Consider the following 21841-nt stretch of genomic DNA (forward strand, 5'->3'; position numbering starts at 1 on the left):
GCATTATATACAGTAGTATATGCGATGTAGGTGCCATAGCAGATCTTTGGGGGGCAGATTAGCTCTGTTTTGTGGTGCAAACAAAGTAAAAAGCAGCAATAGTAGAAGCCCAGCTCCTCAGTTGAATTTTCAATGCCATTTTATTCCTGAATTCCCTTGTTCCTCCTCCCTCACATTACAGATTTGCTGCTCAGGGGAAAGATATATTTTCTTTAATATGTCTGGGAAACCAGGAAATAGATCTTGGTCAGGAGAGTCCGAGGAGGGAGTTAGAACGGTTGGCGGCTGGGCCCGAATGCTGCTTTAGGAGGAAAGCTACTTCCCAGAAGGCACTTGGCTACCATACAGCCCCAAAGACCAGGCTCCTCTGAGAAAAAGGGCAAGGAGCCATTTGGAGAGGGAGCTGAGGCAGATGCTGCGGTCTTCCTCCATTGAGGAGAGAGGGGAAAGCACCATGGAAGATGGAGCTCCCCACCGAGGTAGCAGGATTCAAGAGTATAGGGTCTAGGAAGAAAGGCCAACCAGAAGCCCAATTACCCCCAATAAGGAGCCTGGGGACTGGGAGATCTTAGAACATTTCTGTGTCGTTCCTCCTGCCAAAAAAACTATCACTGGGTGTGGTGGTGCACGCCTTTAGTCCCAGCACTGGGGAGGCCCAGGCAGGTGGATCCCTGTGAGTTCAAGGCCAGCCCGGTCTACAGAGTGAGTTACAGGACAGCCCGGGCTACACAAAGAAGCCCCGTCTCGAAAAACCAAAACCCTAACCAAACCCAAAAACAAAACACAAACAAAACCAAAACCCAAACCAAAACCCAAAACCCAAAACCCAAAACCTAAACAAAAACGAAGCAGGTATTTGGGAATGCATTGTAGTTCAGTGGTAGAACACTTGCCTTCTATGGACAACACTTTGGGTTCCAACTCAGCATTACAGAAATTAATAAAAAGCTATTTTGGGCACATCTCCTTGGTTCGGAATCAATGTCTCTAGGGACCAGGGCACCTCTACTACTGGACAGAGGTAGGTACTTGTAATTTCACTCTTCCCCCCTCCTCCATCTTTATAAGAATTTTCTCTGCCTGTCTGTAAAAGGGTTGGTCTGGGCACAGAACCTATTCCCAAGTCCAAGAGGTAGGGAAATCTGTATGGGTCCTATGGACGCAGGCCCTATCCACTTAGCAGTCTCCTGCCCTCACCAGGGGTATCAGTGTCACTGGAGGTTGGGCTCAGGTCTGGTCAGAGTGGGGTGTGCTAAGGAGGACAGTGGAGCTGCAGTCAGAATCCAGGTCCAGGGTAGTGTGGGGGCCTGCAGCCTGGGTGCTTGGGACCAGCTCACACTCACGGAGACTCTGGAGATAACTCTAAATGGGTACAAGGTAGAGAGAGTAGAAAAAAGGTTCTGGGTCAGAGCCCCCAGCTCATCCTGGCCATCACCTGGTCACCACCATCCTCCACCCCACCAGCAAGGTGTCCCACCCTCCTACTCACTGGAGCTGGACTGTGAGCAGGACTCTGGATATTAGGCGGAAGCCGATTCTGATAGCTGCTTCCACACAGTCCAGTCCCAGAAGGGTTCCGATGCCTTTTAGCCTCTTGCTGATGGATCCGAAGGAGCTGGAGATGCCTTTGGTGGTGGCTCAAGATCACTGTTGGGGAGGAGGCAATACAGATTCAAGGGGGCTTCTTAAGGCCTGGAATACCTACCCCAAACAGAACCATACACCACAGAAGTCCACTTGGCCTTATTGTTGTAGGTCCCTTAATCTTCAACTTCCCTTCAGTTATTGGATTTTCTTCTACATTTTTCTCCCATCCTTCTCTGGGATTCCTCTACCCTCTCATAACAGTCCTAAAATAACTCTGCTCTGCATCTCCTGGTGATTCTTCTCGTTCTACCCAGATTCCTTTGGCTAGTTCAGCTTTAACTTTCCTTTAGTGCCCTGCCCTGTTTGCTGTGGGAACCCTCCCCAGTTCTCATCTCTCCATCTTTCCCTTTCCTCAAGTATAGGATCCAGGGATAGTAGTGGGGGCAGGTTGGCTGCTTTCTGTATCACAGCATTAACTCACCATTGGTGTGGCTTCCACGTTCCTCAGCCATGAGTTTCCACTGGGCCAGTGTCCCAAGAGCCCCCAAGATTGGCCAGGTCCCCAGCAAGACCCAGTTATACCAGCAGAGAGGAAGCAACTCTGGAAGTGCCTGCAGGCGTTCACCAAGCCGAGTGCCCAGTGCCAGTCCTTCCAAGAAGTAGTCAGCACAGGCAACCAGCACTGCAGCACCTAGCAGTGCTGTGCCTAGAACTGTGAATGGGCGTGGCCACCGAAGTGTGAGCAGGGCTCCCAGCAGTGCCAGCCCCATCAGTCCGCTGACTGGCACCCAAGCTGAGCGGGGCTGGTAGATGGGTTCAGTGCCCAATAAGGTTCCAGCACCCAGGGTCAGACCTAGCAGGAGACCAGTCAGAAAGAGCCCAACACTTCGAACCAGCATGGTGACCAGGCCGCAGAGGAGTCCAATGCCTAGGGCGATGCCCACGCTCACCTCCAGGCTCAACTGTGTCTCCAGCACCCGTTCCTTATGGCACAGTAGGAAGATCACCAGAGCTCCTGACAGCAGACCGGAGAGAAACATCACTGCCTTGAAGCAGCGGTAGCCTGGGGAGGGAGGCATGAGGCTTTGAGAAGCAGAAAGGGGGTCCTACAGGGATGGTTCTGGTGTATTGGGAAAAGAACAGCTAACCAGGGAGCAGAAGCCAGGTGCAGCACACCATGGGAACCTCAAAGAAAGGGGAAGAAAAGTATAAGCCCAGGGATAAGAGGAAGGCATTCAGAGATTCCAAGGGGATAGGTAGAGAAACCAGGAGGTAGAGTGTATGCATGTGGAAAGAAAGCAGGACAGTGTCCAGGTCCTTTCCCAGTACATGGGAAATCACCATAGACTCATTCAGATTCTGGGAAGAGTTGAAATCTCTGGTGGGAAAGATAAACTAGGAATGGAATTCTGAGGGAGGAAACAGAGGAAAAGCCCATAAGGGAGGCAGAGGAAGAGCCAGAGGGTCCGGGCAACCAGAATGACAGGAAGCTGGAGAGGCAGTATGGAAAACTCTGAAGGTAGGTATCTCCTGACAGCCAGAGGGTATGGGCAACCAGAATGACAGGAAGCTCGAGAGGCAGTATGGAAAACTCTGAAGGTAGGTATCTCCTGACGGAGGAGGCGAAGTGGCCCAGAAGAGCAAGGAAGACATTTGGCATCATTCTTGAGGACAACAGTGTTAGGCAGCTGCCCTCCCCCCAGACCCTGGGCCCGGCCCTCACCAAAGCAGCAGTAGATGACTCCAAAGCAGCAGCAGAGGGCACACACAAGGGCAGGGGCCAGCTCAGGGCTGCCCTGGGGCTCCAAGACACATCTCGGTTCTGGAGGTTCTGGGAGTTGCTGATTAAAGGGCCTTGGGTAAGATGTTACAGTCAGAGGCAACAAAGCTTTCTCCATGGTGGAAGAGAAGATGGGCATGGAGTGGAAGGTTAGAGTAATCTTTCATCCATCCATAGCTATCTGGCAGGGGATGGTAAACCTGGAAGAGAACAGAGCAGAAAACACAAATCTTGGGGATTCTGTACTTCTATTTTTTTTTTTTTTTTTTGAAAAATGACTTGTGCCAACTAAAAAGTAACTCCCCTCATCTGCAGTTGGGATTTAATACTAACTCTTGTTGAACCAGACAGGGCAGGGTTAATAAAGTGGGAAGAAGAAGGAAGAGAAGTGGATGAGCCACCTTAGGGTCTCAGGACAACTGCTTACCACCCTGTGGGGCTGAGGAGAGCAAAGGGGGTGGTGGGATTGCTTCCCTAGACCTCCAGCTTCATCCAGCCCCAGAGATCCTAGGCACAGGACAGGGGTGGCCGATGGGGCTGCTGGGCTCGATGCTCCCTAAACTCCTGTAAGCCGGAGCCCAAACCCTGTGAGCTAAATGCAACCCCCAAGGAAGAAAAGGAACATTTAAAAGTTTCAAATAAGCACTTAAGAGTCACCCAGTCAGCCTCTGTCGGGACTTAGAAGTCTTGGCTTCATGCTGAGATGGAGTTGTTGGGGAAAGCCGAATACAGCCAGTCCCTTCGCCTATATGGAGTAAGTAGGCGCCTTGCCCACAGGCATCTCCTCACATCTTGGTATCCACTTGTTACTCGCCTCAGATTCGCATGGGAATTGTTCCACCCACCCTCTCATCCAGGCACGCCTGGGCTGCCAATGGGATTGGATTCTGAACCTGAAGGATCACCGAGGGGAGGATGGCATTGGAATATTGCGGGAGTAGGGTGGTGCAGATGCACGTTCTTTCTGTTGTCTTTAGGATATTGAGGCTGAAGGATGGGAGAACTCCCGGGGTTCTTCTCAATCGCTTAAGAGTCTGGGATGCAAAACAAGAACAGGTCAGGAAGGGTGTTAACTACTCACCACCCTGCAGGATTGAGGAGAGCGAGCAAAGGGGTGGAATTGCTTCCCTAGATCTCCAGCTTCATTCCAGCCTAGAGGTCCTAGGCGTAGGGGTGACCGTTGGCCGCAGGCACCCCTTTGGGCCACTGTGTTCGTTGCTCCCTAAACTCAGGCAAGTCGGAGCCTAAACTCTGTGAGCTAAACGCATTTAGCTTGGGGGTGGGGGTGTTTGTGGGGGAAGGAGACAGGGAGTATGTATGGGGGGGGAGATGACATCATGGGGCGGGCCCCCTCAATCTTTACCTCTGTCTATGGGGGAACCCAGGCTACCCACTTTTCTAATCTAGGACGAGGGACGCCCCCTAACCATAGCAATGAAGAGTTTTGTGATGTCCACCAACACTAAGACGAAAGTCTCTGAATGCTGAGGAGATTAATTAACATCTTGACGTTTTCAAAGCCCCAGTGGGGTCCCAAAGCACCCGCTGGTCCAACTTGGTTTCTTCCACTTCCCCGAGAATTGGAGTATTGTCTTCTGGAGAACCGGGTGGTCGGATCCGGGATGCGCAGAAGGGTTTTTAACTAGTGCTGGGTGGGGGATGTTTATGGGTGAAAAAAAACTTGTGGAGCAAGATGGGCCTGGCAGGGACACTGACAGAACTGTAAGGCTTTAGGAGTGCAGAGAGGTTCCGTCAGGGTCTGCGTAGGGGTGGGGAACCTGCTGGCGTGGACCCAAAGCTTACTATGTAAATGAGATGCAAAGCAGCATGCAGATGAGTGCGGGGTTCTGTTACGCTGGACTAGGTTCTGAGCTCCGTGCAGCCAGATCACCCTAGCTGCATTCCCTGGCCCGGCCCTTGCGCCGCGTTCACAGGGGGCGGATCAGCGGCGTGGGAGCTCGCTAGCTGGGTCCGGGAGAGGTGTCGCGTGTAGTCAGGGGGCTAGCTAGTCCGGGACAAACACACTTCTCCGCTTCCTCTTTGGCTGGACAGCCCACAGCGAAGGGTCTGGGCGCGCAGGGTCGCTGGCTCCTCTGCGTGCCCCGGGTGTCTGCACGCCAAAGACGGTGTGTGTGGTTCGGCGGCTGCCCTTCATCTCCGCTTCAGCAGTGAGAAGGAATACAGCCCGCAGGCTACAGCTCGCTTACAGCAGGACCTGCGTGGCCGCCCAGGGCACTTTAAGGGGTGGGGCCGGATGCTCTAGCGCCGCCTCCTCGATTGACTCCGAGCCAGCTCCGCCAGCTAGCGCCTCGGCCAACCGCTTTCTCCTTCCTTCCCGTCTTTTCGGGGTTGACCCCGGAAGTGGAAGTAGGCGGCCGTGGCGGGGACGGAAGGCGGAAGCGGAGCGTGAGCGGGAGGCGGAGCCGGGGGAGCTGCTCTTGTAGCTCCCCCTGGCCTCAGGCGCAGCTGCTTGAGGGGGGAGGAGTTAACGCCGCTGTTCGGTACGTCGCCTTCGCCCCTGGTACCCAGTCGGTGGGTTCTCAGGTGATCTTTTGCAGGGGCACCTCGAAGCTCCACCCTCAGTTTTTCCTCTAGATCTGCACGGTCCCCATCCTTTTCTGACAGATTGCGGCCTCCCTCTTTCAAGCAGTCTTTTTTCCTAAGAGTAATCCCCCCCTCCGACCACACCCTTTGCGGCACCCCCTCCCCTCCCCATTTCCCAGATTGAAGATTGTTAGCTTCTTGGGGAAAGAGGAAGAAGAAAAAAAAATAGGATTTCGGGAGTAAGGGGGTTTCTGAGGTCGGGGTTGGTGCAAGCAGGTTTGTGGTCTGTTTAATTCAGGTTTTATTGTTAGGTTTAGCGAATATTCGTCCCTCCAAAATTTGAACTAACACTGTCTGGGGAGTGGGTACATTGAATATGTTATTTTGAGATTGTTTAATTCTTGGTTCTATCCTTGACCATTCCCAACTTGATATCTTTGTTACAGGCAATGATGGCAGTGACCTAAAATCCTCAGGAAGCCCCGGGGTCATGGCCCAGAAGCACCCGGGAGAAAGAGGGTTGTGTGGAGCCCACCACAGTGGTGGTTCCTCCCTCAGTACATCAGGATTCTCTGTGGACCCTGAAATACTTTCATTCTCAGGACTCAGGGACTCGACAGAGACTGCTCCTAATGGTACACGATGCCTCAAAGAGCACTCCGGCCCTAAGTACACACAGCCTCCAAACCAAGCCCACTGGTCGGATCCAAGGCATGGTCCTCCAAGGGGTCCAGGACCACCTAGAGAAGGAGGGTATCCTGATGAGAGTGAGACATGTTCAGAAGAGTCAGGAGTGGACCAGGAACTCTCAAGAGAGAATGAGACTGGGTACCAGGAGGATGGGAGTCCTCCTTTTCTTTCCATTTCATCTGCTTGTAACTGCCAGGGAAGCCCTGGAGTCCCTGAAGGGACTTGTTCCGAGGAAGGGGATGGCTCTTCTAGCAGCCTTTGCCACCATTGCACCTCTCCAGCCTTGGGGGAAGATGAAGAGTTAGAAGAAGAATACGATGATGAGGAACCTCTTAAATTTCCCAGTGATTTTTCACGTGTGCCCAGTGGAAAGAAGCCCCCATCCCGGAGGCAGAGGCACCGTTTTCTGACCAAGGAGGATGTTCGGGATAGTGGACGTAGAGAACCCAAGGCCCCAGGTCGTCATCGGCTGGCCCGAAAACGAAGTCAGACAGATAAGCGCAGAGGCCTGGGACTGTGGGGAGTAGAAGAACTATGTCAGCTTGGACAGGCAGGCTTCTGGTGGCTGATTGAACTTCTGGTATTGGTGGGAGAGTATGTGGAAACTTGTGGCCATCTCATTTACGCATGCAGGAAGCTGAAACGCAGTGACTTGGACCTTTTTCGAGTCTGGGTGGGGGTCTGGGCCAGGAGACTGGGGGGCTGGGCCCGCGTGACGTTCCTGTTTCTAAGTCAGAGCTTCTTCTGTGCAGCAAGGCTGTTCACCCGCATTCTTAGGGTAGTGGGTGCTTTCCTCCTCCTGGCTCTAGCCCTCTTTTTGGGATGTCTACAGTTGGGCTGGAGGTTTTTGGTGGGAGTGGGCAACCGGCTGGGCTGGAGGGATAAGGCCGCTTGGCTGTGCTCTTGGCTGTACTCTCCAGCCTTGCATCATTGCTCGACTCTGCTGAAAGATAGCAGGCCATGGCAGCTGCTGGTAAGGTTGATTCAGTGGGGCTGGCTGGAGCTGCCCTGGGTCAAGCAGAGGACTAAGAAACAGGGCAATGCACCTGTAGCTAGTGGGCGATACTACCAGCCTGAAGAGGAAGTGGCCCGACTCTTGACCATGGCTGGGGTTCCTGAGGATGAACTAAACCCTTTTCATGTGCTGGGGGTTGAAGCTACAGCATCTGATACTGAACTAAAGAAGGCCTACAGGCAGCTAGCAGTAGTGGTGAGTCTCCTTTGCTTCTTCTCGTTTTTCTTTCCCCATATTTTCTGTTCCAGTTTTTAGGGAGTGTAGAGTTAAGGGAAGGTGAGCAGAAGGCCAACTTGAAGCTGAAGGATTTCCTTCCTCTGTTTTGTTTTTGAGGTAGGGTTTCACCTTGTAGACAGACTAACCTGGAACTCACGATTCCTCCTGGCTCCATCTGTGAGTGCTGTGACTTACAGGTTTTGCCACCATACCCAGCTAAGTAGCATTCTTAGGAAAGAGTCATAAAGACGTTTCTCTGACTAGGGATCTGACTTTTCTCCATCTCAAGTCTTTTGTTATGAGGTCTTTTGGGGGCCGTGTAATATAAAAGGAAGGGATGGACTTACTCTGCAACACCTAAGTGCAGCTCCTTTACTTAGAGCAGGGAAGAGTCAGACAGTCCCTTAGTTGCTGTCACCTGGACAGAGGGATGTTTGTTTGTTTTGGGGCATGGTTTTGCTATGTAGCTCCAGCTAGCCTTGAATTTGTGATCTTCCTGTCTTTGCTTGGGAAAGGCTGGGCTTACACATTCAGCACCATGAATGGTAAAGGAGGAATTTAAAGAAATTATTTTTTTAAAAAAACATTTATTTATTTTATGTACATGAGTACACTGTAGCTGTCTTCAGAAGAGGGCATCGATCCCATTACAGATGGTTGTAAGCCGCCATGTGGTTGCTGGGAATTAAAGTCAGGACATCTGGAAGAGCAGTCAGTGCTCTTAACCACTGAGCCATCTCTCCACCCCCAATAAACTATCTTTTTAAAAGAAACTTTTTATTGATTCTTTGTCAGTTTCACATTCTGTACCCCAGTCTCACTTATCTCCCTGTTTGCTCTTGCAGCCTCCCACCTAAAATTAAACACACACACACACACACACACACACACACACACACACACACACACGCATAGAAAATGTCTTGTCATGGAAGCTGTAGTGTGTTCACAGTGTCCCACAGTACCTCTGACCACACATCTTCATTTGCAAAAGTTCATTGCAGTGAGTTTGGTTTGAGGTCTCTGGCTTCTGTGACACTATCAATATTGGATCCTCACCAGGACTCCTCCTGGTTATCCTGTTGCCTGTTGTCATGGGGATCCGGCTGCTTTGGATCAGCAGGACCAGCCTTTTTATGTGCTCCAACAGTTTACAGATGATGTAGGTTTTGGAGTGGATCAACTTAAAGTCCTGCATCTGGGCCTGGGTACCACCCAGGTACCTAGGGACTCTGGGTGACCTCCTCTGTCCATACCGTGTGGCATGGGCCTCTGTGTGTCTATGGCCCACCAGTCCTATCTGGTGGAGGGCAGCTCTCTGGGCATCTTCCCAGCCCCTGCATGGCAGTCCGCAGGCCTCTGCATGTCTACTGACTAACCACTGCCATCAGCACAGCCCTGTGTTGCTGTGATGACTTGTCACTGACCTCAGCACAGCAGCCTGAGGTCCCAGCCCATGGCAAGTCAGGAAGAAATTATCTTTTTAGGTTTATTTTGTGTTTGAGTGTTTGCTTCCATACATGTATATGCATCAAATGCAGCCTGGTACCTAAACTGATCGGAAGAGTGTGGATTGCTTTGGAGCTGGAGTTACCGATAGTTATGAGCCACTGTGTAGGAACTGGTACTGAACCTGGGTCCTCTGCAAGAACGTCAAGTGTTTTTAGCCACTGAGCCACCTCTCCAGCCCCAAAGGGAGGGTCCCCCCCCCCAATTTTGTGTATTCATCATTGCTCTCTTTAGATATACCAGAAGAGGGCACCAGATCTCATTATTGATGATTGTGAGCCACCATGTGGTTGCTGGGAATTGAACTCAGGACCTCTGGAAGAGTAGTCAGTGCTCTTGACTGCTGAGCCATCTCTAGCTTGAGATCTTTTTACCATGGAGAAAATGTGCATCTTCCTAGAGAGGCAAGTGTTGACGTAGTATGGGAGTGTTGAGGATGTGCATGTGAGTGGTTATTCCAGGACCAAGAAGAAAACAGCGTCTGTGTTCTTGTAGTATTGGGGATGGAGTCCAGAGCCTTGTGCATGCTAGCCAGGTGCTCTCCCACTGAGGTACATGCATTTTAACCTGAAAACAAGAGTTTTAAGAACAAGAGTATGAAAGGGAAGAAAAAAGGAGCATAAATCAATAGATAAGTGTATCACGCATGTGCATGAAGATATGATTGGTTTTGTTAACTATGTACTTGAGAGAAATTATGTTTTGGCAGTGCTGGGGATCAGACCCAGAGCCTTGTTCATTCTAGGCATGCACTCTAACTGCGGTAAAGTCCCCAGCTCAGCTATTGCTATTTTTGTATGTACAAGTAAAACTACATTATGAATATAAGTAATATGTCTACAGTTGCACCTGAGGCTTACTTGTACTGAATTTATGGGTCTGGATTTTTAAAACATTATGATTTTCAAATTATCATAGTGGCTGTGTGACATAAAGAGGAATGGACACTCAAGGCTTTCCTTGACAATTAAAGGTACAGGAAGACCCCAGACTGATAACTTAGCAAGGAACTAAATTTGGTGGGAAACACATTCCCTGGTGGATGGTCTGGGATGGTCTTGTTTTTTTTTTTTTTTTTTTTTTTTTTTTCTTGTTTTTTCGAGACAGGGTTTCTCTGTGTAGCCCTGGCTGTCCTGGAACTCACTCGGTAGACCAGGCTGGCCTCGAACTCAGAAATCTACCTGCCTCTGCCTCCCAAGTGCTGGGATTAAAGGCGTGCGCCACCACCGCCCGGCCTGGGATGGTCTTAGAGTGGATAACTATTACTTTTCCCCTCCAAATTGTTACTAATAGTAGTAGAACCCCTTTGTTTCACCTTCAGAACTTTTAGCAGATATCTTCTCTTGGGCAATATCAAACATTTTTGTTTTCCAACTTCTCTTGGAGTAGTTGTCCTATCCTTTATATACCCAGCTCTACCCCAAGGATCTCTCTTGTTCTGGGATAGAATTTCTGTTGGCTTTTCTTATATAACCTAGGCTCCAGTATGAATGTTTATTTATATTCATATGAAGCTTTTATATTAGCTTGAGACTGTGAAGTATAAAAGCATCCTTTTTATTTAGTGTAAGTGATGATACTCATGTCTGTACTTCTGTGTTGTGTAGACGGGAACAATCAGGATGCTGTAGGAAAATGTGTTATTTGCTGTGGAGAAAATGCTAAAAAGGCATATGAAAAGGCTGAGACTATACCTGAAAAATTGATATACTTTCAGTTCTAGAACAGCGAGGCAAACTAGTAGGGTTTCGATAAAGGGTCTCTTAGTTCCTTTTTTATTGTGGTGAACTTACAAAGGAAAGCATTGAATTGGGGGGATGCTTATGGTTTCAGAGAGTGAGTCCAAGACCATCATGGCAGGGAGCATGGCAGCAGCAGGAAGGCGTGGTGCCTGAGCGGTAGCTGAAAGTCAGGGAGGTGGGAGCAGAGAGAGGGGAGACTGGCTTTGAACTCATGATTTCTACTGCTTTATCATCCAGAGTGCTGGGATTATAGGAATGAGCTTATACTTCCAACTTTGGATAAGAAATTTTGAAGTTGGAAATGGATGAATTTGAAGGTGTCACATATTGGAAACATATACTAAGACTGCTAATAAAACTAAAATTCAAGGGCTTTAAATGTCAGGTAAGGTGACTTATATCTCTGTTTGTCTAAGACTAAGGAGTTTACTTATGCATGGGACTTTTGAGCTAATCTGGGATAGTTCCAGACAAACCAGGATGGTAGATCACCCTAGAGCCAGATACTTTACACAGGAATTTTGTGTGTGTGTGTGATTTTGAATGTGTTCGAACACGTGGGGTGGGGTGGGGTAGGGTGGGGTAGGGTCAGAGGACAATTTCAGGTGCTGGCCCTTGCCTTCCACCTTGTGTAGTCAGGTTCTCTGATATCTTTCTATTGCTTTTGTCAGGCTAGCTGGCTTCTGAGGATTCTCTTGTCTACTTTCCATCTCTTTGTAGGAATGTTAGGATTATAGAGCCTTGATCTATGCATAGTCTAGCTTTGATGAGGGTGTGGGGATTTGAATTCAGGTCTTAATGCTTGCACAGAAAGCACTTTTACCCACTGAGCCATCTCCCTTGCTGCTTAATATATGTTCTTATTTAATCCTCTTAAAAGTCTATAACAGATAAAAATATTCAAGGCCATACAACCTAAAAGGAAAGCCTGGATTTAAACTCAGATCTCTCTGCAATGCTAGAGTAATTGACCATTAAGCTATATTTATTCTCCAAAGGATAATGAAAGAGAACTCTTTGATATAAGAATATCTGTGAGGAGGTGGAGAGATGGCTTAGTAGTTAGTAGTGTGTGCTTGTAGGGGACTTAGGTTCAGCTCCCAGCACTCGTGCTAGACAGCTGCATCTACCCACAACTTCAACTCCAGCAGGATCTGTCACCTCTTAAAAAATCTTAAGAAAAAATAAGGGGCTAGATTGATGGGTTAGAAGTTGCTCGTGCCGAACACCAAAGTTCAATTCCTAGGATTCATAGTGGCTCACAATTGCCTATAACTCTCATTCTTGGGGATCTGACACCTTCTGACCTTTGTGGGCACCAGGCACACATATGGTGCACATGTGTACGCACACATACACATACACACACACCACACACACACACACACATACACACACACGCGCGACCCGAGATGGGGGGAGGGTTGGAATGGATTTGTGATGAAAATTTTCTGTGTTTTGCATAGGTCCATCCTGATAAAAATCAACATCCCCGAGCTGAGGAGGCCTTCAAAGTTTTGCGGGCAGCTTGGGACATTGTCAACAACCCAGAGAGGCGGAAGGAATATGAGATGTGAGTTTGAAATGGGACATTTCAGGTGAAGTAAATGGAAAATCCTCTATTGGAAGGCCCTGAACTTGTGGGTGGAGGCTGTCAGGCAGAAAGAACTTACATTTTTATTTTAACTTAGCCAGTAGCATCTACAGCAGTGGTTCTCAACCTGTGGTTCATTGACTCCCAACAACCCGTTTGCAAGGGTCAAATATCAGATATCCTGCATATTAGATATTTATATATTTTATTATTAATATATTACATAAAAGTAGCAAAATTATAAAGTAGCAACAAAAATAATTTTTATGGTTGGGGGTGACCACAACATGAGGAACTGTATTAAAGGGTCACAGTGTTAGGAAGGTTGAGAACCACTACTCTATAGAGGCATCCAGATCTGTCCTTCTTTGTGTCTTAATACCCTCTGACTTACAAAGCCTTTCTCTTTTTAGGAAACGAATGGCAGAGAATGAGCTGAGCCGGTCAGTGAATGAGTTTCTGTCAAAGCTACAAGATGACCTCAAGGAGGCAATGAATACTATGATGTGCAGCAGATGCCAAGGAAAGCACAGGTACAAAACAGGACGGCAGTGTAATAGCTACACTCAGGGATTAGGTAACCAAAGGCCTTCCTTGGAGTGTTATTGATGATTATGGATTACAGACTGTGACCCCCAAGGCTTCTACTTTTATCCTACTTCTAAACAGTTGAGGATTTAGGGTTGGAGACATGGTTCATGGTTAAGAGCACGTATTCTTTTCCCAGAGGATCCAATTCTAATTACAGTGGTTCACAACTGTAACTACAGCTCTAGCCAGACACCTCTGGCTCTGCGGGTATTTACAGTTACACACATACTCACAATCACACTCACATATTCACAGGCACTCATATATACTCATAGTCACGCACACATATTCACAGTCACACATACTCACAGGTACTCACACATACTCACAGTCATGCACACATATTCACAGGCACGCATACATACTCACAGTCACGCATACATACAGTCATGCATACATACAGTCATGCATACATACTCACAGTCATGCATACATACAGTCATGCACACATACAGTCATGCACACATACTCACAGTCACGCATACATACTCACAGTCACGCACACATACAGTCATGCACACATACTCACAGTCACACATACATACTCATAGTCACGCACACATATTCACACATACTCACAGTCATGCACACATATTCACAGGCACGCACACATACTCACAGTCACGCATACATACAGTCACGCATACATACTCACAGTCATGCATACATACAGTCATGCACACATACTCACAGGCATGCACACATACTCACAGGCACGCACACATACTCACAGTCACGCACACATACAGTCATGCACACATACTCACAGTCATGCACACATACTCACAGTCACGCATATATACACAGAGTCATGCACACATACTCACAGGTACTCACACATACTCACAGTCATGCACACATACTCACAGTCATGCACACATATTCACAGTCATGCACACATATTCACAGGCACGCACACATACTCACAGTCACGCATACATACTCATAGTCATGCACACATACTCACAGTCATGCACACATACTCACAGTCATGCATACATATTCACAGGCACTCATACATACTCACACTCATGCACACATACTCACAGGCATGCACACATATTCACAGGCACTCATACATACTCACACTCATGCACACATACTCACAGGCATGCACACATATTCACAGGCACTCATACATACTCACACTCATGCACACATACTCACAGGCACACATACAGACAACTTAAAAATGATAAAAACAAATCTTCAAAACAATAAAAAAGATGGTTCAGTGGTTAAGAGCACTGACTGTTCTTCCAGGGGACCCGTGTTTAATTCTAGCAACTATTTGGTGGCCACAACAATCCACAAACCATTCTCAAGGTATCTGATGCCTAGTGTCCTTTTTTGGCCAAGAGCACCAGACATGCATGTGGTACACAGATGAACACTCATACACATAAAATTTTTTTTAAAAAAACAAAGTAAATATTGGTATCCTGATTCCATCCATTAAAAGAAAGAAAAAAAAAAAAAAAAAAAAAAAAAAAAAAGCCGGGCGGTGGTGGCGCATGCCTTTAATCCCAGCACTTGGGAGGCAGAGGCAGGCGGATTTCTGAGTTCGAGGCCAGCCTGGTCTACAGAGTTCCAGGACAGCCAGGGCTACACAGAGAAACCCTGTCTCGAAAAACCAAAAAAAAAAAAAAAGAAAAAAAAAGAAAAAAGAAAAAAAAAAAAAAAAAGAAGAAAAAAAAAAGGTATCAATGTTCCTAGAACTAGAGTTACAGATGGTTATGAACCACCATGTGGGGTGCTGGGAATCAAAGCTATGTCTTCTGCAAGAGTAACAAGTGCTCTCTTAACTGCTGAGCCATCCATCTCTCCAGCTCCTAAATTAAAACAACAACAACAACAACTTTAAAATTACATTATGTGTGTACATTTGCTTACATACATGTGTGTGTGTGTATGTGTGTGTACACAGAAGTGCACATGTGTGGAAGTCCCAGGACAAATTGTTGGAGTTTTCTTCTTTGGCCACATGGACCTAGGGGATTGAGCTTGGTCATCAAGCTTAGTGACACATACCTTTTCTACTGAGCCATCTCACTAGCCCAGATTTTTATAGTTATAGAACAAAATTTATAAAACAAGCATTTATAATTTTTTAAAGATTTATGTGTGTCTTGTGATTGCACAGGTCAGAAAAGGGGGACCTCCTGCAATTGGAGTTACAGATGGTTGTGAGCCCTCATGTCAGTGCTGGAAACTAGACCTGGGTCCTTGGGAAGAACAGCAGTACTTTTTTTTTTTTTTTTTTTTTTTGGTTTTTCGAGACAGGGTTTCTCTGTATAGCCCTGGCTGTCCTGGAACTCACTCTGTAGACCAGGCTGGCCTTGAACTCAGAAATCCACCTGCCTCTGCCTCCCAAGCGCTGGGATTAAAGGTGTGCGCCACCACTGCCTGGCTGAACAGCAGTACTCTTAACCCCTAAACCATATTTCCAACCCCCTCAAGATATTTTTTAACTGCATTGGTGGGAATGTCAGGTAGGTCTCACATGTAATGTGATGACATTCTTAGCTTTTGAGTTGGTGGAAGCTAGTGTGTGTTAGTACATTCCAGAAGGGCTTGCCTAATACCCACAGGCTATGAGGTGAAACACAGGTGGGCAGTGATGGCTATCGAAGGTGTAAAGATAGGCCAAGACAATTTTCCTATAGACCTGTGATGTTCAGATTCCATTGTCAGTATTAGTTTTAATCAGTCACCTTTGTAAAATCCTTAACATAGGTGTGGCTTTTTGGGGTGTGTGTGTGTTATATAATAAGCAGTAAGAAAAAAAAAAAGTTTACAAAGCCTTACCTTTTTGAGGATTGATAGGTAGTTAATGGTTGTTGGAAGAGAGAAAATTTCTTATATTGTATAGCCAATGAAAAGGTAAGGTGCCCATGCCCCCATAAGCAACATTAATAAAACTGATTAGGTCACTCCCTACCTCCCAACAAAGGACAGGACATGAAAACAGAACAATAGTTTTAAGGTGTAATGGGAATGGGAGGGAGAAAAAGAGGAAATAGGGGGTGTATAGGATCAAGATATAGTGTGTATATGTATGAAAATATAATCAGAGTTTTTGTCTATAATTGTTATATGCTAATAAAAACATAAAGAAAAATAGCTTAAATATAGAAATGTGAAAGCAGAGTGTGGAAACATACCCTGGTAATAGCAACACTTGGGAGTTTGAGGCAGAAGCATTACATGTGTAAGTGTAGCCCAGGCTACACACCAAGACTTCAAAATAAGAGAGTTGAAGGTAGAGGCTAGAGAGGCAGGTATTACAGCTGAATAAAGATAACTTTAATGTTTGGGCCATCTTTGACAGTAATGAACATTTGAAAAGTATTAAGGAGTTACTGTGTTGGGTTGCAGGAGGTTTGAAATGGACCGGGAACCCAAGAGTGCCAGATACTGTGCTGAATGTAACAGGCTGCATCCTGCTGAGGAAGGAGACTTCTGGGCAGAGTCAAGCATGTTAGGCCTCAAGATCACCTACTTTGCACTGATGGATGGAAAGGTGTATGACATCACAGGTACACTTCTGACCTCTAAATACAAGATCTTATTTCTTCATCTCATTTGCTATGAATGAATGTTTTGGGTAATTATCTCTGTTTACAGAGTGGGCTGGATGCCAGCGTGTGGGCATCTCCCCAGATACCCACAGAGTTCCTTACCACATCTCATTTGGTTCTCGGGTACCAGGCGCCAGTGGCCGGCAGAGGTAGGTGGTACTTTTCTCACTTACCTACTATATCAGTTGTATAGTTTCAGATGCCTTGCTTTCTAGGAAGTTTGGGAACTGACCCTGTGTGTGATCCTGTTTGGTAGCTGACTGTAATGTTTCCTGTCTCATTATATCATTTCTTCCTCAGGACCACTCCAGAGTCCCCTCCTGCTGACCTTCAAGATTTTTTGAGCCGGATCTTTCAAGTACCTCCAGGGCCAATGTCCAATGGGAACTTCTTTGCTGCACCTCACCCTGGCCCTGGGACCACTTCGACCTCCAGGCCCAACAGTTCAGTACCCAAGGGAGAAGCCAAACCTAAACGGCGGAAGAAAGTGAGGCGGCCCTTTCAACGATGACACCCCTTCTCTTCCTTCCTCAAATCAATGTCAGGGAGTCAAAAGGGCTGTGTACAGCACAGGATGGAATTTGACTTATTTTAAAATACTTTAAAAAGGGAAACATTTTAAATTGTTCACTCAGTACTTAGAGGAAGCCCATGACCTCTTCTCCCTCTTCCCCAACACCCAGGAACTGAATCTTGTTTTCTGACAATACCAAAGAAATAGGAGGTGGCTAGAGCAAAGAACTTAGGGTCTGGACCTAGTCCAGACAATGCGTTTCTGAGGTGTGGGAACTGGGGATTTCTCGGGTCTGTATGCCTTTATCTTATCATTTGCTCTTAGAGCAGATGAAACACCCCCTTTTAAATGAGTGTATCTTATTTCTTAACTCATTTCAGGGGTCCCCCCCCCTTACCCTGATATTCTAGCTAAAAGAAAAAGCATGTAGCCCTAATTTTGGAGATACAGAACTCAAGAGTGGAAACTGATTTTTCCCTCTGACTTTCACTTTATGGGTAAGCCACCTAACTTCAGGCTTATTGCAAGGATGGCCAAAATTAATTTTTAAAAAGCAAATTTATGCCCTGTGCCCTTGGGTGAGGGGAAAGGATAGAGGGGTTCCCAGAGGCCTCCTTGTTAGCCAAGGGTTTGTATTTTTTTAAGTTTGTTCATATTTGTATGTACATATCTATTTAAAGCCAGGGGATTATCTTTCTATAAATATATAACTGGCAACTTATATCTTCTTTCTCTTCTTTACCCATGTAGCTGGGAGTCCTTTTCTGTTTTCTTTTGGAGATAGGATCTTACTGTATAGACCAGGCTGGCCTCCAACTTGCAGGGATTCTTCTGCCTCTGCCTCCTAAGGGTAGGATTATAGACATGTGCCTCCACACCTCACCTGTGACCTCTTTTTTCCGTATTTGAGAATTGTTTCCTTGCTGTTAGCTGTGAGTGAAAGGTACCCCCTATTGGACCAAAAGAGTAGTGATAAAATTTTGCTTAAAAGTTTTTTATAGTAAGTCAACATTTTGTATTTTTCTCCCAGTATTATGAGAATATCTGTCTTTGCTTATCAAATTTCAGTCATAACTGAAAGACTTTATTTTAAGAAAAATATACAGCAAAACAGAACTTGAGGTTGGTAGGTTTAGAAGATATGGAAAAACATAATCACCAGAAAAGCTGCCCAAACATTGATGGCTTCTTGTTAGATAGAGGAGAGTGAGTGGTAGGGCCCTTAACCGTATCCACCTTTCCTGATTCAGAGAATCTTGACCCTATTAAAGCTGGGCCCAGGAACCCCATTTTCCAATTTCTTCCTTCTTGGAGTTTAGAAAGATTTATCTTCTCTCTCAGGCTTCCAAGATACAGAAGACAGGGTAGAGAAGGGAAAACATTATATATTCCAGTGCCTTCCTTCCCTCAACGCCTGCACAACTATCAACCCATCTTTCAGTATTTGTTGATTCCAAAGAGACGAACCCCATGGAACTGGGGCAGCTTAGGCAGCAGCACGCTGAGCAGCGAGGCAGTGTTGATGAGGAAATGAGCAGCGTCATACTTGGTGTAGAAGCTGGCCAGCAGGTAGCTGGAGAGAGAAAACAGGACGACTGGGGTTGGCCTCCCAGATCCACATTCATGCCTTACCAGTGACTTTCTTTTCTATTTTGAATTACTAGTTTTATTGCATGTAGTCTAAAACAATTCCAGCTAATCAATGGTATTTACTACGACGTTCATGATATAATCAGAAGGCATTTTTAACTAGAGATTATAATTCAGTTTGTTTGTTAATGGTTAGTGGTAAATTGTGAATGGCAGCCAAAGCCGTTTGAACCTACATGACTGTTGGAGCCCTCTTGCTTCCTTTTTCAGGTCAGCCTTACTTTTAACTATTGACATGCATCTGCCTTTACCTTCTTTTGGGACTGTGAAATCACTTGGCTTTAGTTAGCAGTTTGGTTATTTTCAGTCCCTTCTCCTTTCTTTAATACCATGGAGCCAGCAAGGAATGCTTGACTACTGTCTTGTACTTTATAATGCTCTCTGTAGGCATAGGACTAGTGTACTTGTGTGTGTGTGTGTGTAAACAGGTACATGTTCAAATGTGAGTACACATGGAGACCAGAGGTTGGTTTTTTTTGAGACAGGGTCCATTTCTGACTCTGAGGTGCAACAATTTGGCTAAACTGGCTGGCTAGTAAGCCCTAGGGATTTTCCTGCCTCCAACTCTTCAGTGCTGGGATTTTAGACATCCATAGTTGTACATGGTCACATCTGGCTTTTACATACGTGCTAGGGATTGAACCCAAGTCCTTATCCTATGTGGTAAGCACTTGTCTAACTAAACCATCTCCCCATCCCTAGTACCTTTTCCCTGGTTAGTAGAGCCATTTCTGACCCAGCACCTCTGCCCCCCCCCCCATGATAGGAGAGTCTGACCCAGCACCTCTGGCCCCCCCCCCACAGGATGATAGGAGAGTCTGACCCAGCACCTCTGCCCCCCCCCAGGATGATAGGAGAGTCTGACCCAGCACCTCCTCCCCCCCCCAGACTCACAGGATGATAGGAGAGTCTGACCCAGCACCTCTGCTCCCCCCCCCCCAACTCACAGGATGATAGGAGAGTCTGACCCAGCACCTCCCCCCCCCCCCGCCCCCCAGACTCACAGGACTATAGGACAGATGCTGAGGAACTTCCGTGAGGAGGTAAACTGTAGTCCATAGTCCATCTGTTCCCAATGTGTCAGAAGCCGAGCCTTTCCTTGGTCAGGGGTCTCAAAAGGTGTCCCTTTGACTGTATGTAGGAAGATATACATTGCCTGGGAAGAGGGAAAGGGACAGTATAAGGGGTAGAAAGTAGTCCTTTGGGTCGAGAATTATGCTAAGATTCCCAAAAGGAAGACATAAGTTCCCAAACAGTTGGTAACTTTATTTTGTTTTGATTGTGATAGACCTGGGTTGGGTACAGGGTGTGGTTTAGTGCTCACCAAGTTATGGATGACGTTGGTCAGGGTCCAGACAACAGGAATGCTGAAGAAAGGGATGCTGAGGAGAACCACATGCAGCAGTCCTACCAAGATGATGTAGGCCAGCCAGATGCCCCGACTATTCATCACTCGAGTGTTGGGGTTTACTTCGCTGTGTGCCACCCCCACATTCATCCTACCACAGTGAGGGATCAGGCAGGAGTCCAATTCAGTTTCCTCATTACCCCTGATTGAGCTTGTTCCCCAGTTGTCTCCTGAAAAGCCAAAATTCCCTCAAGTCTTGGGAATGAAAGGATTTCCCTATCATGCACAAAAAAAAAAAAAAAAAAAAAAAAGGAAAAACTGAAGACTTTGTTAAAACTTGAGAAGACGCTGAAGCAGCTGGGTGTGGTGGCTGATGCTTGTAATCCCTGCACTTGGGAGGTTGAGGCATGAGGACTGTTTGAGCCTATCCTCGACTGGCTAGTGTGAGATCGTTTCTCAACAAATAAAAAGGCAAGAGGGTCTTCACAATGGCTAAGCTGGAACAAGGTATTTGCCACCATGCCTAAAGACTGAGTTGGATCCCCAGGACCCATGCGGTGGAAGGAGAAAACCAACTCCTGCAAACTGTCCTCTGACTTCCATACCTGCAGTTGTTAGCCTACACGTGTACTCACACAAGTAGGGTTTTTTTTTTTTTTTTTTTTTTTTAACTCAGATCTTTACATTTCAACTAAACATAAAGCAGTAAGCTTAGACTGTGACACTTACTTGAAGGACCAGGGGAATCGGGAGTATTTTAATTTACTTTTTTGAATAAGTTAATGAATTATAAAGAGGTCACACACACCCAGAATCCTACAAGAAAGCTATTCAGTTAACCAAGGGATCAATAAAGAAGGTATCGAGAGTAAAGCTACCTCTAGTCCCCATCTTTTTCCTGGGGCTTGTCCATCCTGTCTCTTACCCGCTCGGCATTGTCAGCAGCCAAGCAGTTTCATCCCTTCGCTGAACGTGGGGCGCTCAAGAACTTACCCAATTTTAACATTAGTCTAGGAAGGGGTCTGACCTCAGTCCCTCAAGAAATGGAGTCCTCCCCTTCTAGAGGCGGTTTTAGCTTTTAAACTTCTGCTAGCTCTAATGCTGTTCTTGCCTGTCCCCAAACCAAGAACAGAGTCCGCCCATGCTCCTCCCAGAGTTCCAGTTTCGCACGCCACTTGAAGGCTTTCTTCACGGGACCTCTCGAATTTAAGGTTGTCGTTTCGCCGCCCCTCCCAATACTCCCACCAATTTCTCTCCGTAACCTTTTCAAGTTTCACGCAGCCCATACCTGCCAGCTTCAGGAGCCCGTCCGGCTTGGAGCACAGCGCTGGCTCTTGCACCTGTGGTCTCCAGGAAGTGGCCGACTTTCGCCCTGTCTGCGCTCTCGCTATTGGTGGAACAGAATCCGCGCTGTCCCCAGTCATTGGTTGGTTACGCAATGGGGACGTACAATTGGTCGCCTTTTCTATCGTTAGGCAAT

At 46.9% G+C, this 21841-nt stretch overlaps 3 protein-coding genes across 10 annotated transcripts; 1 reads left to right on the top strand and 2 right to left on the bottom strand.

The window, feature by feature from the left end:
- Nucleotides 1-1080: 1080 nt before the first annotated feature.
- On the bottom strand, nucleotides 1081-5704 carry LOC143436389 (transmembrane protein 198-like). 4 transcript variants are annotated; one of them, XM_076920699.1, is made up of 5 exons: nucleotides 4449-5704; nucleotides 3311-3567; nucleotides 2069-2650; nucleotides 1490-1647; nucleotides 1081-1362 (listed from the first exon to the last, which is right to left on the bottom strand). In XM_076920699.1, the coding sequence occupies exons 2-5, from the start codon at nucleotides 3504-3506 to the stop codon at nucleotides 1228-1230; spliced, it is 1071 nt and encodes a 356-aa protein (XP_076776814.1). In that variant the 5' UTR covers nucleotides 3507-3567; nucleotides 4449-5704; the 3' UTR covers nucleotides 1081-1227. The 4 variants fall into 4 exon arrangements, with proteins under 4 accessions (XP_076776814.1, XP_076776812.1, XP_076776813.1 ...); XM_076920697.1 differs by having other exon boundaries at nucleotides 5171-5304; XM_076920698.1 differs by lacking the exon at nucleotides 4449-5704 and adding an exon at nucleotides 4213-4341.
- A 24-nt stretch (nucleotides 5705-5728) lies between these two features.
- Dnajc14 (DnaJ heat shock protein family (Hsp40) member C14) lies at nucleotides 5729-18084 on the top strand. Of its 3 annotated transcripts, none has more exons than XM_076920689.1 (7): nucleotides 5729-5868; nucleotides 6358-7811; nucleotides 12550-12656; nucleotides 13091-13210; nucleotides 16647-16807; nucleotides 16896-16998; nucleotides 17150-18084. In XM_076920689.1, exons 2-7 carry the CDS (start codon nucleotides 6402-6404, stop codon nucleotides 17358-17360), a joined length of 2112 nt encoding a protein of 703 aa, XP_076776804.1. In that variant the 5' UTR covers nucleotides 5729-5868; nucleotides 6358-6401; the 3' UTR covers nucleotides 17361-18084. The 3 variants fall into 3 exon arrangements, with proteins under 3 accessions (XP_076776804.1, XP_076776806.1, XP_076776805.1); XM_076920691.1 differs by having other exon boundaries at nucleotides 5769-5899; XM_076920690.1 differs by having other exon boundaries at nucleotides 5778-5911; nucleotides 17150-17463.
- Nucleotides 18085-18425: 341 nt separating this feature from the next.
- Ormdl2 (ORMDL sphingolipid biosynthesis regulator 2) lies at nucleotides 18426-21786 on the bottom strand. 3 transcript variants are annotated; one of them, XM_076920707.1, is made up of 4 exons: nucleotides 21650-21775; nucleotides 20338-20591; nucleotides 20018-20169; nucleotides 18426-18936 (listed from the first exon to the last, which is right to left on the bottom strand). In XM_076920707.1, the coding sequence occupies exons 2-4, from the start codon at nucleotides 20509-20511 to the stop codon at nucleotides 18801-18803; spliced, it is 462 nt and encodes a 153-aa protein (XP_076776822.1). In that variant the 5' UTR covers nucleotides 20512-20591; nucleotides 21650-21775; the 3' UTR covers nucleotides 18426-18800. The 3 variants fall into 3 exon arrangements, with proteins under 3 accessions (XP_076776822.1, XP_076776820.1, XP_076776823.1); XM_076920705.1 differs by having other exon boundaries at nucleotides 20338-20637; nucleotides 21650-21770; XM_076920708.1 differs by having other exon boundaries at nucleotides 18653-18936; nucleotides 20338-20512; nucleotides 21650-21786.
- Between the last annotated feature and the right edge of the window lie 55 nt (nucleotides 21787-21841).

Source organism: Arvicanthis niloticus, chromosome 22 (assembly GCF_011762505.2).
Source record: "Arvicanthis niloticus isolate mArvNil1 chromosome 22, mArvNil1.pat.X, whole genome shotgun sequence".
NCBI classification, from domain to species: Eukaryota; Metazoa; Chordata; class Mammalia; order Rodentia; family Muridae; genus Arvicanthis; species Arvicanthis niloticus.

Bases quoted from the DNA above. Each gene is read 5' to 3' on its own strand.
- Ormdl2 (XM_076920707.1), bottom strand. From the start codon at position 20,511: ATGAATGTGGGGGTGGCACACAGCGAAGTAAACCCCAACACTCGAGTG. The intron at 20,170-20,337 runs GTGAGCACTAAA...CCCTCTTCCCAG, and splicing joins CCAACGTCATCCATAACTTG to GCAATGTATATCTTCCTACA. The intron at 18,937-20,017 runs GTGAGTCTGGGG...TTCTCTCTCCAG, and splicing joins AGCATCTGTCCTATAGTCCT to CTACCTGCTGGCCAGCTTCT.
- LOC143436389 (XM_076920699.1), bottom strand. From the start codon at position 3,506: ATGCCCATCTTCTCTTCCACCATGGAGAAAGCTTTGTTGCCTCTGACT. The intron at 2,651-3,310 runs GTGAGGGCCGGG...CTCCCTCCCCAG, and splicing joins AGTCATCTACTGCTGCTTTG to GCTACCGCTGCTTCAAGGCA. The intron at 1,648-2,068 runs GTGAGTTAATGC...CCTCCCCAACAG, and splicing joins ACGTGGAAGCCACACCAATG to TGATCTTGAGCCACCACCAA.
- Dnajc14 (XM_076920689.1), top strand. From the start codon at position 6,402: ATGGCCCAGAAGCACCCGGGAGAAAGAGGGTTGTGTGGAGCCCACCAC. The intron at 12,657-13,090 runs GTGAGTTTGAAA...TTCTCTTTTTAG, and splicing joins AGGCGGAAGGAATATGAGAT to GAAACGAATGGCAGAGAATG. The intron at 13,211-16,646 runs GTACAAAACAGG...GTTGGGTTGCAG, and splicing joins AGATGCCAAGGAAAGCACAG to GAGGTTTGAAATGGACCGGG.